Source organism: Ixodes scapularis, unplaced genomic scaffold, assembly GCF_016920785.2.
Source record: "Ixodes scapularis isolate PalLabHiFi unplaced genomic scaffold, ASM1692078v2 PGA_scaffold8__174_contigs__length_109621045, whole genome shotgun sequence".
NCBI classification, from domain to species: Eukaryota; Metazoa; Arthropoda; class Arachnida; order Ixodida; family Ixodidae; genus Ixodes; species Ixodes scapularis.
In genome coordinates this window covers 95727320-95741333 of record NW_024609883.1, presented here as the reverse complement: position 1 = coordinate 95741333, position 14014 = coordinate 95727320, and the positions used below count along the sequence as shown (strand labels likewise).

The window sequence follows — 14014 nt, the reverse complement described above, 5'->3', positions numbered from 1 at the left end:
TTTTTTTTTTTTTCGTTCTTGATTATTTTTTTTTTCTGGGCCTGAAGCAACAGCTTTTAAGTTCCTTGGATTCGTCGTTTTAAATACTGTCAGCATGTGGTATATCATCGCCTCGCAAACCTTGACAAGACTTCATGACATATCTTGGCGACGGGCAAGTTCAGGCGGTTCAGGCACTCGGTGGTTCATTCCAAGCATTCTGGAGGAGCGTTATTTGAAAGCCCGCTTCGCATTGCAGTGATGGTGAGTCAACGTTTGAATCTCCTCCAAGCTGTCAGTCATTTTCAAACGAGCAAGAGCTGTTCTTGCGGCCGTCGGGTCCTTGGGATATCTTCTAAGATATCTTCTAAGGTAATGATCGCGTAGTTTTGAGTCGTTGTGAGATATTTGTCATGCCGTGATGTCGGAGCTGTGCAACTCTGGCTTTATGGTTCCTACTTGCTCGATGGCACGTGTAACAAGCACGACGGAGACTTCTTTGAAGCCGACGTGTTCATAAAAACCAGCAACATGAAAGTTGACATTCTGACGTTACCCTTTTTTCCTTCGATGAAAGCAAAATAATACGACCAAAGACTCCGGGCCCAATAAAACATGGTGCCCGTTGGCCAATCGTGTTTGCTTCCATCGAAGAAGATTGTGTACTCCACCTTCACCCTCCCACCCCTCCTAAAATATTGAAGTCTGCCCCTGCCCCCCGCCCCCCTTGGAAACAAGTTCTGCGGATGCCCATGCTGCTGCCTTTTACTGATCGAGTACCTCGCTAATTTACCCAAGCACTGAGGAGTGTGCTGCGAGTACAGCTCCACACGCTTGACATGCCGGTGTCTGCAGCCGTAACCTCAAATGCAAACTCCTACAACAAATGGCACGTAGCAAGTGCGTACATCACCACCTTAGTTTCGTTATTTGCTTAGAATCTTTTATACATATAAATCTCCACCCCTGTCTGTTTTGATCTGGTGTGCGATCATGTATCACTGCTGCGTGATGCATCTTTTCTGGGGCTATGTAGTAAGAGCACAACTCAAGTGCTCACTTACATCGAGCACCGATCAAAGCTGTGCATTCATGGTCTTCACTCCTAGGCCAATGCACCGTTTATAAACAAACCCGCGTTTGCCCCCACCAGGTGTGGACACTGCATGCGCAGAAACCAGATTCGCACGAGGAGAGGCGTCTGCATTGTGCCGACACAACGCTACCGAGGCAGTGTTACGTCAGAGCTGCATGTTTGTGTTGCACTCGATAAATTTTTCGTCTGCAGCGGAAACAGTGTGCTAAATGCCCACTGGGCTGATTCACCTCACACAACACACTTATTAAGGATAAGGCAAGCGGGTGCGGTGCATGCACCTACATTCCCAGCCTTCTCTTTGGTGCCCACGTATTTTGGCAGGTCTGTTGACTGCTGTGCAGAAATGACTACAGTAAAATACCACAGAAGCATGCGCTTCATTCAAGCACCCACTTTTGACATTTCCCAAGCTTGGAAATTTTGCAAATTATATGTTAAAGGGATGCTGAACCGAAGTCTGGATTCCACGAAGCACGGCGGCAAAAGCGTACAACAAGATACTACAAACACCAAAACATCACTCATACAGCGATATCTCGAACGGATGACCGTATTTTTCAAAAAAAAAAAAGGAGGTGCATTTGACAGAAATGTTCATGTCATGTTTCTCTGAGAAGGAGAGGGAACGACCTCGCGTCTTCTCCGCCTCGCCGCCTTGAGGGAGCGAAGCGAAGAGAGGAGGAAACGAGGTATCTTCACACCACGCGCCTCGTCGACCTAGGTTCAATCTCGACCTCTTTTTCCAAAAATACGGCCGTCCATTCTAGATATCACCTTACGAGTAGTGTTGTAGGGATTGGAGAGTCCCGCCTACATCTCCTGCATTGTTTTTTTTTTAAATCTGAATTTCGGTTCACCATCCCTTCGAGTGCCTGATTTGACCGGACAAGTGTCCACGTCTAGATTAACCCAGTTTTCAGTGGAAGTGGGGTTGGCGGTGCCCCGGTATTTTACGGTAGGTCTGTGCTTCCTAGGGGTAGTCGTGGTCTTTTCAAAAACCAGAACTGCATTTTAATCATGCATTGTTATTATTTCACATGCTTCTGGAGGTCATTTACTCTTGTTCTTAAAGCACTTTCATTCTTTTCTACCACCATCAAGGAGCAGCAACCGGAGAACGTAATTGCGAGGCTACCGTCGTCCTCGACCATCAATGACGAGGACTATGCAACGGCGGAGGAGGAACCACCAGGCAGAACCTCGAGGGTACATATCACCTAAAACCAAAAGTCGTAGCGCAGAAAAAAAAAAAGAAGGAATTATGCTGCGGGCAGAACATATCGCACAAGCAGTGAGGCAACATTTTACTTAATTGCCTATCAGCTACGCAGAAAACCTGTAGCTTGGGGGGATCGGTGGACGAGTGTGTTAGTGCACCGCAGCTCGGAGGATGTGGAGCGAAAGCTCACGCTGTAGAACCCATGGAGGGACCCCAAAATTAATCCGCGCCCCTGTCTGCTTCGATCCTGATGAGCATCGTGTTGGCGTACGGTTGTGTGTCCCCCCTGCGTGATGCACATTAAAGAGCCCAGGCTGGCATTCACACTGCGCTGGCTAAATTCCTCATTGTCAGCATAATCCAGCGTCGCCTTGCTTCAAGGGCAGACCGACCTTGCGCCGTCTGGACACGGACGTCTAATTTTCTCTGACCCGTTGCTCGACAAAGGGCATCCACCAAAAAGTGTCCCTCCGCCGATTGGGCTTCAATTGTGTCCTGTTTGTGCGTATGTTTTTCTCTTTGTGTAATTCTTTCTTTATTTTTTTATGCTCCCCCCCCAGCCGCTGTTGGTTTCGTAATTAGTTTCCGGCTGTACTGAGGCATTCTCATATTGAACCAGGGAGGGTATATAAGATGTGCTCTAAAGAAGATGGAGCTTCTTGAGTGAAGCCACATGCTTTCTGGCGTTTCCAAGATGGCAGTGCACCAGCTTCACTTCAGGAGTGCCCTCTTCACTCTAGCAAGTTATTATACTGGGTGTTTCTCAAAACGCAGGCCAAATCACTCCTGCAAAAAGTACTCATTGCACATAGAAAAGGTCGACGTCCTATGCAGAGCGCAAATTTGTCTGCTTGTTTTTCAGGAGTTGCGGTGATGTCAGAAAGATGCCGAGCTCTAATTGGTTCTGATTGAAGGATAGCGGGTAGAAATCAAGGCAGCTTGCTCTGAGGTCTACCCACTATCCTTCGATCAGAGCCAATGAGAGCTCGGCATTCTGACTTCACCACAACCCCCACAAAAGAAGCAGACAAACTTGGTTTCCGTCAAAGGGACTATTTAGGAACATTAATAAGGTTTGGTGTAATTAGGTTTTTAATTACTTTTGTGTAAGAAGTTTTAATTAGTAATTGTAAAGGTATGGTTTAAATGAGGAACTTTCTGGGCATCATTGAAAACGACCGAGTCTTGTGCACGAAAAGGCATATTTAGCATTTTACGGCGCTCTAAAGAAACACTCACTTTGGACGTGATTCTAGGTTTTGGTTTTCTATCGGAGCGCATTTTAGCACCAGCGGTCCTGCTACCCGCGACCAAGGCGTGCAACTGCTGCCTCGCCTTTCTCGTGGAAGAGAAGGAAGTGGCACGAGCCAGCGAAGTAAGGCGTTGTAGGACTCGGAAAATGTCATCTATGACGTCACAGGCGACATCTCTCCTCTCCCAGATATTTCCGGGACTCGTTTCGCGGGCTGGTTTGGACCGGCCTACCCAAAGTTTGAAATGTGTTCCGCGCTGTGATTACATGGCTGGACGCCGGTTTGATGCCTCTCCATGTCACAACAATTAGGAGCACAGGCTACATAGATAATGGGCTGAGCAGATCTACGACGTGTGCGTCAGATTTAATCCCTGTGCCCCCACATTTGCCCCGAAGCCTCGGATCATTTGTCCCGGTGTGCTGAAATTAAAGTAGGCTAGGCGGAAACGTGCAGTCATAGCGGGGCGAGGGTTCATCCGTCGATTCCTGATGAGCTAGAGCCCGCCCAAATCCGATGAGCCTAAGGCAACAGAATTGAGATGGTCCTTATGTTCATGCGACAAAGTCTACACGAGACCTATAAAAGCTTCGACATTACATGTGCGCTGAAGCCTAAACAGATCAGGAGCTCACCTTAGTAGGGGTCGATATCAAAACAGCTTCAATCTCTTCTTTTCTTTTTGATTCTAGGCAACAAATTCCATAATTGACCACGTGTGACTCGACTGATAGCATCAGTGAAGCTGTGCGGATTATGCGTGTCTGGCGTTTCTGCCACAATGCGGATGAGCAGATAACACCCACACCATCACTTCCAGCCAACTATGCCGGCAATGAGCACACCTCCCTCTCCAGTCCACCCCTGCGGGTCGGTGCTCAAGGCATCACTGAGCAGGACGTCATGCCGAGTCCTGGGCGATTTACACGTCCTTCACACGAGCCACTGTCGTTTGCAAGTAACAAAGCGTCTGAAAGGACTAACAAACTTAAAATAAACAAAAGAAGGATACCACTCACGCTTTCGGGTTATCAAGACGACACAAATGCTTCTTCTGTAGATTTCTTCTTGTTGTTTTCTTTCACAAATATGTATATATACATGCACACCAACGGAATTCTGCCAGCTTGGCGTCCGTAAACAAAGTGAGAAAGCGTAATGAGATACAGCCGAAAAATATTTGATTTTGCTCGCCAGAAGCGCTGCTCAAAACTTGAGAGCTACAGGCCTATACGCAGAGCAAGTTTTCAAAAAGCGTCTTTGCAATGCATCGAAACGCGGAGAGGGGCACACTCGTCAATCAAAGGGAAACAGAGAACGCTGACAGAATGTGAGATGACGAGGCAGCCAAGTCCGCGCCTCAATGGTAGACATAGGGCGGGGAAACAAAACCTGAAGTTAAACTGGAGGGTTAACAAATGCACGAGTTGCGCATGCTTACCCTCCAGTTTACCTTCAGTTTTCGTTTCCTTTTATTCTTTTTACAATTCCCTTCACGATTACCATAGCATTGCCATATTAGACTAAAATCTTTCTAGCAATGGCCTTCGTGAAGGCTTGTAAACGCCCGTTTAAGTGACTCTCGGCAAGGTGAGAGGTCAGCAATGGCAGCTATCTTTCGTTTAGTTCGGTACCAACCTGCATATTTAGTGATTACGGCAGCCCTCGGAGCGAGTCTTATCTGGAGGGCAACAGTTGCAGTGACGTCAAGACGACGCTGAGCTCTTATTGGCTGATTGAAAAAAATAGTGGAGAGACCCCAAGGCATCTGAAAGGCTCTGGCTCTACCCGCTTTCCTTTCAATCAAAGCCAATCAGAGCAGCTTGGCGTCATTCTGACGTCACTGCAACTGCTGTGCAAGAATCAAATGACTTGCTCTCCGCATTACTACGACTGGGCGGTCGGTGGTCCAGAGAAGTAGCATTCAGCGTCGAGGGTGGCCGCATTTGTTCTAGCTCGAGGACGACGACCAGCAGGACGTGCTCTCGGACGCCTGCTCGACCGACAGCGACCACGAGCTCGAGTTGGTGGGTCTGGATCGCGAACACGAGCTCAAGTCGAAGCTGGAGAAGTCGAGGACCATGTTGCGCGCCTACGTGCAGCACACGACCAATCAGGACAGGCTGCTTGGGCACCTGGGAGCACAGGTTCGGAAACGGTCTTGTTGAAAGCGGCAGCTGAAACAGCACCGCCTTTGCAAAACTGGGCCTGTGGCAGTGGGAGGAAATAAAAATAAATTACAGGGATAATTTTTTTTTTCTTTAACTACCAGTGTTCAAATTATTCTAGCAATGTAAAAAAAAAAAGGGGGGGGGGGGGGGCGGGGCAGACCTTTTACAGGCGACCTTTTTTTTTTTCTACCACTGTCAAAATGTTTTCCTCCTGTCTCAGCTCGCCTGCTTTTTCCCGCCTTTTTTATTTTTATTTATTTTTTTTTTTTATTGTGGGAACGTGCCTGCGCATGGCGCGTGCACAGCGGCTTTCGCGTGCTGAGCATTCCAAAGTCCGGTTGCTACTCTTCGCGGTCGCTGCAGCGATGAACAGCGAAGAGCAGCTCCCTGTCAAGCACCGTATCCGTATATGGGAAAATCGGAGAAACCCTGCACCGCGCAAGGTAGCGTTAACCATATCTCGGGCTTTCACGCGTTTTTGCCCCAAAGAAGCTGGAAATGTAGAGGCTACCGTGTAGTAATAATATTTATTTTGGTTCAGAATAGCCGCGCCGCCGCGGAAATGCAATATTTCAAGAAGGCCTGCGCCGCCGCATCTAATGATGAGTGTTCAGAGGAGACAGGCAGTTCATCGAACGACGTTTCATCGACAGCTCACGTGTTAACCCACCGGACAGCTCAGGTGGATGAACAGTTTTGTAATGAGCCGCCGCAGACTTGCCGGCGGGCGCGGGGCACCCAGCGATACACGCGTGACAAAATTTCCTCATAGCGAGTGTCGATGAAACGTTCGTGTCGACGAAACGTGTGTCTATGAAAAGTTGTTCCACGAAAACGAGTTTCGACGAAACGATAGGGACCCGTTTTAAGTTATTTTGTTTTGTTTTTGTGCACTTTTTTTACGAAGTGCCCCCGTCGGTTACGAAAAGCTCGTGTCGTCTGTATCTCTGTATTGCCTCCGTGCCGCTTTCGTTTTCATAATCTAGTCACCAGCACGCAGAACCATTACTTTGACTCTTTTGTTACTTTCGAAAATGTGGTTTCGGTTTCGCTTTGCTGCGCAGCGCTTGCACGTCGGGTCCGCGTTTCTATCGCTTTGTGGGCCCTTGAACTGCGGCGTGGACGCGCGCTTTTCTGGAGCGGTCCGCGCGGGAACGCGTCGGTTACCATGGCAGCGGGTTTTGTTTACGGCGCGCAGTCGATGACGCTTGGTCTTAATGGCCGCCGTCCTTTCTGGCCTGCCAGTCCGCGACCGGATCTTGTACTGGGAAAGACTCCTGGCGCAAATACGAAACCAGGTGCGAATCGACATGCCTGTGCACGCAGGTGTGAGCTAGTTCTGTGTGTTATTTGAGAAAGTTTTCGGGGCGCACCACTTGCAAAGTAGCAAAGAAAAAAAAAAGTTATGCACTCAGGTTGGAGGTGCAGTTTCCCTCTCCATTAATGTTTTTGCTTCAACTGGCAGAGTCTTTACGATTAATGCTTATCCAGTCACCTAGGAGGCATTAAAGAAAACCCATTTAATCTGGCCATCGGCCATTTAAAACATTCCTCAACCTCAGTCTCTTACAACATGAGCTTACTCAATGGAACATTGGTTGCAAACTGCTACAACTTTAAGAGCTCTTTTTACACGAATAACAAATTCGGGTTTGCATTGAGCTGATAGTGACTGCTGTGTCTTTGCTAGTATTTGCCCAAATATTCATTGTTGAATAATATTTCCCTGTCATGCTTTCCGCAAGACTCATAAAAACATAGTAAATGAATGTGCTTATTTTGTTTTTACTTTTTTTTTCTTTAAGTATTACAAGTAGCACATTCACCTCAATATTAGGCTTGACTCTCTACTTGTCTCGAGCCCTTGCCACAAACAAACAAATTTAATTGTATTTTATTTATTTTACTAGTAGGAATTGGCGAGGCACTTAATGTTGGCTTAGCCTCTTTTTTTATCTGCCTTGGCGGGATAGAGCATAACGCAGCAAATAAAACTGGAAAGAATTGGAGCACGGAAAGATTACATTGTTTCTCAGCCATTGCCAATCACACGAGTTCCTTCTTTTTCTGAGGCAGTGCTGTCAAAGAAATGGGCGGCTGCACTCTTGTGCACCTTGAATTCCGATCGGAGCTTTCCTGATCAAAGCTGTGTCGATCAGAGCTGCGACGCACACCCTTCACTTGTTCAGAAATGCCAGAGAACCTCATATAGGTGGCAAAAGGTTTGGAAGCTTACGGAGTGTGAATGCTTGACTTTGAATCATATACCAGAAATGTTGGATCAGCCTGTGCCAATCTGCAGGTGGAGGAGTACCGGAACCGCTGCTCGAGATTGGAAGAGGTCCTCCGCCAGTGCCCGTGTGCCGATCGAACTGTGAGCATGATTCATGCAAGAAAACCCGCCGCGAAATTGAATTTAATTAAGATTGGTTTCCACTCAGGGTTGGTTTTCAGTTGGGATTGATTTCCCTTAAGGATAGTTTCCAATTAGTTTCCAATTGGGAATGGTTTTCAGTGTGGATTTATTTGCAGTTGGGATCAGTTTCTAATCAGGATTGGTTTCCACTCAGGATCAGATTAAAGTTGGGACCAATTTCCGGTCAAAATCAGTTTTAAAAAAAGTGTCCTCCCCTGTGCAGGAAAACATTCAAGACGATCGCGCGTACGAAGAAGATCCTCCTGACCTTCCGTCGGCCTTATCAGCACTGGAACTAGAGAGGGCAAGGTAGGATGTCTTTTCAGTCGTTTAGTCCCTTCTGTGTTTTATTTTGTTAAAGCTTTGTGTAAGCTGTGATGCCTTGGGCATGACCTTGTACGGTGGTTTCACTACATAGTTGTAGCTTAGATGGTATATTTTTGGGCCGTGTTCCAAAATTTACTGTGTTGTACTCCAGGGTACGGGTTTTGTACCTTGGCGTTCTAAAACCTACTCGCGTCCAGCGTTTTCAATCTGTTGTCACGTGATACAAGGCACCGGTATAACTTAGGTCAGGGTTTGCATAGGTCCTTGAAAGCCTTGAAAACCCTTGAATTTGCAAAAACAGCATTTTCCAGGCCTTGAAAGCCCTGGCGTTTCTAGATGTGCTAAAAAAACCTCTGACACGCCCCCCCAAAAAAAAAAAAATTTTTATGCTAGGTGTTAAATTGGTGTATCAGGACATCACCAAAAAAACTTTTCACTTTAGAGTTGCAAAGTTTTTCTAATAAAAAAATAGAAATACTAAGCCCAATTCAAAGTACCCACAAGTTCCCTGTGGCGTAACAGTGTACCGCAAGGTGTCGGGGCGGTCAGAAGGGAGGCATCGCCGAAAGTCACGTGTGTTATATCACTCCTCGTGCTTACCGCGACCGCGTGTAATATTTTTTTTTTCGATTCTTGTTATTCTCCGCACCTTCACGAGCAATCTAAGCAGACAAGATTCCTTTTATTTGCTTTTCATTGCCTAATGTCGCTGTAAAGGTAGAAGAGGAGTCAGGGAACCTATTTAACGGGTTTTACTCATGTTCTAGACAAAACACTTACCTTATGCTTGACATTACTTGTACTTGGTACACTCACCAGTTTGTATTCTCTAGACGGCAGGCATCTTCAGCCTGGAGAGTATCCGATGATTCGACGACCTCAGTGTCTGAACCTTTAGCAATGTGATCGGGCGTGTCGTATGCTAGCAATCCTAATTTCTGCGAGCGTTCTAAAATTTATTTTTTCAAAACTCAATGGCTTGTTTTGTGCCCAGTATGGCTGTGTACCACCGGACTGATGGCATGCACTCGTACACTGGCTTGTACTTGCAACGCATTCATCATTGACCTCCATCACGTGAATCCACTGACTCTTCGTCCTCAATTTTTGCAGCACGCAAACTAACCAACGGTGCAGCGATAAAAAGCCAGTGGAATTGAAACTTAGTTTTCTACGATCGCTCGTAAAAAAAAGGGAATAAAAAAAAAAATTAAAAAAGAAGATTGTCTTATGCACGACCATAGAGGGCACGAATAGTGAAACTCACTTTTAGTGATGTAAGTCGATGCCTCCCTTCTGACCGCCCCGACACCTTGCGGTTCATTGCTACGTCACAGGGCACTGGCGGGTACTTTGAATTTCTTGGGCGTGTCAGAGGCCCTTTAAAAACCCTTAGATTTCCCAATAATATTTCTTTTGCAATAATTAGATTTTTTTTACAATACTAAAATAAAATATATTTGTTTATGTGTATGTTAACATAAATTTTAAAATATCAATGAAGTTTTTTTTATATGGCACATTTAGGACACATTTAGCTATCGCCTGCTATGCACCTAGCCACATTGGTAGCAGCCGCGGTGATTCCAGATCTGGTCTCGCCCGTCCGCCGTCTTGCGATCTTGCCTCTTGTTCGCCTTGTTTTCTCGCATACTGTTTGCGAGCTACTCGTGGTTTGTTTGTTCCACATCTGTTTTATGCTACACATGGTGAACATTCTGTAAAACCCACTGATCTCAATGACAATTGCTGGATCGCGTTTGCCCGCTCTGCGAATGCGGTCACTGGCGGCCATCTTTAGGTAGAGTTATATTACCTCTAGCCAAGGTAGAGCTCCTGCAGCCACTGTAATCCATCCATGGCAGACAGCGTTTTGGCAGGTATGGTGGCAGGCTGCCGTCAAAATAGGGTGGATGATATTTTGTGCTTGATTGAAATTGTTTGACGAAACATGTTTTTGAAACCCAGCGTGAACGGTAGCGCGATCTTTGAGGACCCGGTGAAAGTTTCACGAAATCGCAGCACCGGGGGAAAAGCAGCGCAGCTCGCATCGAAAGTCGCATCGAAGGAAACATCGAAAGCAGACGCCGTTACGGAGTCTGCTTTCGATGCAAGCTGCGCTGCTTTCCCCCGGTGCTCCGCTTCCGTAGAACTTTCTCCGGGTCCTCAAAGATGAGGCTACCGTTCACGCCGGGTTTCGAGAATCTGTGTCGTCGAACAACTTGAATCAAGCACGAATTATCTCCCACGGTACAGTGTACTAGATCCACGGCTATTTTATGGCACCCGGCCACCATTGCGCTGTCCGCCATAATACTATGATGGCTAGAGATGATATAACTCTACCTAAAGATGGCCGCCAGTGACCGCATTTCGGTCCATAGGCGGAGCTGGTCAAACGCGATCCAGCAAATAGACATAGAGATCAGTGGTCAAACCCTTTATTTTCGCGGCTACACATGGTGAATCATACTGTAAAACCCTTTATTTTTGCGGCCCCTATTTTTCGCGAAGCGGTCACTGAGAACATAATCATGGCCACTTGATTTCACAAATTCCAGACGCCTGCATTGAAACTCTTAAGGATCGAAATTTTTGCCTGCCCTTAAAGTTTGCGAACTTTTTTATTTTGTGAAAATTGCACTAATAGACCCCTTCCGGAATTCAGTGCCATCTGGTGACTCAAATGGCAGTTTACCTTTTACTATACTAATGGCGGCAATGAACCTGAGGTCTGCAGTATTTAAACGGGCACCGTCACTTAAAGGTCAACGGTAAACGAGAATGTGCACTTCACTAAGATTATTTTTCAGTCTCTTATAGTGTCGATGGCGAAACAAATGCAGCCAGTCGAAACGAAGCGCCAACCCACATAGGTGCCTTGATAGAGTCCTATACATCAAGGGGCTTTGAGGCCGAGTGAGTGCTACTAACAAATTGACTGGGACTGAGTTAGAAATGTACGCTTACGCAGCTCTTGCGTCCGATTCCTGCTTCACGTCACGCTAAAATCTAGAATGTATAGGGCCTCGAATCATCTGCTTAGGAGCATCTTCAACTTCTTCCTTCATCAGTAAACAGAAGGCCGCCATTAGTATAGCACATATGGCGTTTTCAGATGATGATGATAGTGATCAAAGTGGTCAGTCTGAATTCCGGAAAGGGTCTATTAGAGGCTCCCTACACATTAAGGGTTTTACAGTATTTTGAATTGTGCGCGATGCCTGAGAAGTGCAACTTTCAGTGGTCGTGGCTGGTCACAACAACTACGGACACCCAGAAAGTGGAGACAGCAGATGACACCACCTACATTTTTGCCGTTTTCCTTTAGGCTGTTCAACTTGACATTGTAAAGTTAAACAGCCTAAGGAAAACGTCAAAAGCAGAGATGCAAGAACTTCTAAGTATCAATTAGGAAATCAAGGAAAAGCTGCAGTAGCTCTACTAAAGCTTTTACTAGCACCTCTTTGGCAAATGCGCCTTTTCCCAGGTATCGTGCATCACAGAATTTTCGCAGTGTATTTCAAAAAGTTGTTATATTATAAATTTTCTAGATGGAGTATTTTAAGGGGTCCTTGAATATATCTTTACAGGCCCTTAAAAGTACTTGAATACCCTCGAATTTGTTTCTTTGAAGCCTGTACAAACCTTGTTAGATCCATTTGGGTAAGATTTGGAACACAGCCTGGGTTTCAGGTTATGATGGATCGCAGCAGACGCTAAAATCATCCCAGCCGTTCCAACGCTATGAACATATCACCCCTTTGAAGGCCACGGGACATTAGCATGGCATTGATGTGGCATCGATGGCTTGTAATGTGTGGTTCATCCGAAGGTAAAACTGAGCATATTAAGTAGTGCTTTTAAGAGCTTACCTCAGTTGTACTTTGTCGAGAAGTGTCGAGGTACGCTTTAAAAGCTGCTGTGGGAGCTTGACGTATACTGCTCAGCACTGTTAGTGCAAACATGACATCGGCGCTTTTTTGCTGTATGCTGAGACGGAGTGTTGGTGGGTACCGAACTTTGGAGCTTGAGTGACTGCCCTAAAGGAGGGCTTTCTACCCCACTAGTTGTTTTTATGGTAATTTTCAATTAAGAAAAAAACAAAAAAAAATTGGTGATTACTTGTTCTTTCGTTTTCTTAACGTTGCGCTCGTCTCGCGGAAACCAGTTCGGGAACCAGCCGTGAGCATTTGGTTCACTGTGTTAGTTTCACACTGCAGAAGTTGTAGTTCGAAGAAACCATTAAGTAGAAATAGCCGTCAGTTCCCAGCAATGGCGATGTTTGCAAGCTATGTAGTACACATTCTGCGTTGAAAATATTGATTTGTCTTGAGCAAACAGCGATGTACCATGCAGGAAATTTTCCCTTTTTCAGAATATTTTCGGTGAAAAGGGAAATGAAAGTTTGAACGCGATTGCAGGGAATTCTAATGATTAAGGAGCGAATTTGGGAAAAACTTTAGATGACACTCTGCTTGGCAACGAAAGTCTGCAGCGGCTCATTTAAAAAATATTAACCCAGCTGGCCCACCCTTACACGCTGCTTCGTGGCGGCCGACCATTCGCTAAAGTGTCCTTCGATGAAAAGTCGAGGGCGGGACTTTGCTCGCTAAAACACCATTTGACCGAGTGCCACCCCCCGGCAAAAGGGGTGTCTGAACGACTCCTAGACGCAGTGAACAGCCGCGTCTAGAGGTTATATCATTTGGTTAATAAAAACATAAACTGACCAGTAACATTTTCTTCTCTTTAATCATGCGATTTCACGTGACTTTTATGGGAAAGGGCGTGCAAAGCGGCCCGCACGAGCAAAGAAGTCGGCCGCAATGTAAAGAAATATGCAAGGACATTTCGAAATTTTGCTTGGTACAAGTACCTCAAATAGAGAATTTTTGTCCCCAGGAAAGGGAGTTCTTAGACATGGTATTGAACAACCCTGGGAAATCCTACAGTCCATAGCGCTGTGGCCCAATCGAGCGACAGTCTGTCGCTTTGTTTCGCGCCGTCGTTACCCACGCGTCTGGTCGGCTCGTGCTCCGCAGATGTGCGGAGCTGAAGCAGCTGAACGTGGTCCTCCGCGAGCACCTGGAGATAACGACGGAGACGAATGCGACCCTCACCATGCACATGGAGAGGATGACGGAGGACTGGCAGAACGCGACCCGGGCTGACGCGGTCAATCGCGGCAGCAGCAGCAGTGCCACCCACGACGAGGTAACAGCGCCTCTTTACAGTGCCTCAAACACACCTACGACTTGTGTGGTGTCGGGATGCGGTCCCTCGATTTCCGCCTGACAAAGTCGAAAAAGTGCTGTGCTGCCATCAGCCGCGATCCCGGTGATGTCACAATAGCGGTGGTGGTGGATGACCGGTAAAAGCGAGCGAGTTGAACATGAATACTTAAAATCGAAAGAATAAAACACGGAAGGCAAGCACAGGACAACCACTTGTGCTGGTCCTCCGTGTTTTATTCTTTCGATTTTAAGTTTTGGTGGATGTGACTCACCTATTCTGCCGCAGGTCGCTTTACTGCTCAACAGTCCGAGA

The 14014-nt window shown here is 46.5% G+C and overlaps 1 protein-coding gene across 1 annotated transcript in view; it reads left to right on the top strand.

The window, feature by feature from the left end:
* Window positions 1-30: 30 nt before the first annotated feature.
* The window catches only part of LOC8029650 (rootletin), an 83113-nt gene continuing 69129 nt past the window's right edge, over window positions 31-14014 (top strand). The window contains exons 1-6 of the mRNA XM_029995331.2: window positions 31-243; window positions 2180-2284; window positions 5506-5697; window positions 8024-8095; window positions 8361-8446; window positions 13510-13681. Coding sequence (XP_029851191.2) covers window positions 241-243; window positions 2180-2284; window positions 5506-5697; window positions 8024-8095; window positions 8361-8446; window positions 13510-13681 — 630 coding nt within the window. The 5' untranslated portion in view covers window positions 31-240. The remainder of the gene's footprint in view (window positions 244-2179; window positions 2285-5505; window positions 5698-8023; window positions 8096-8360; window positions 8447-13509; window positions 13682-14014) is intronic.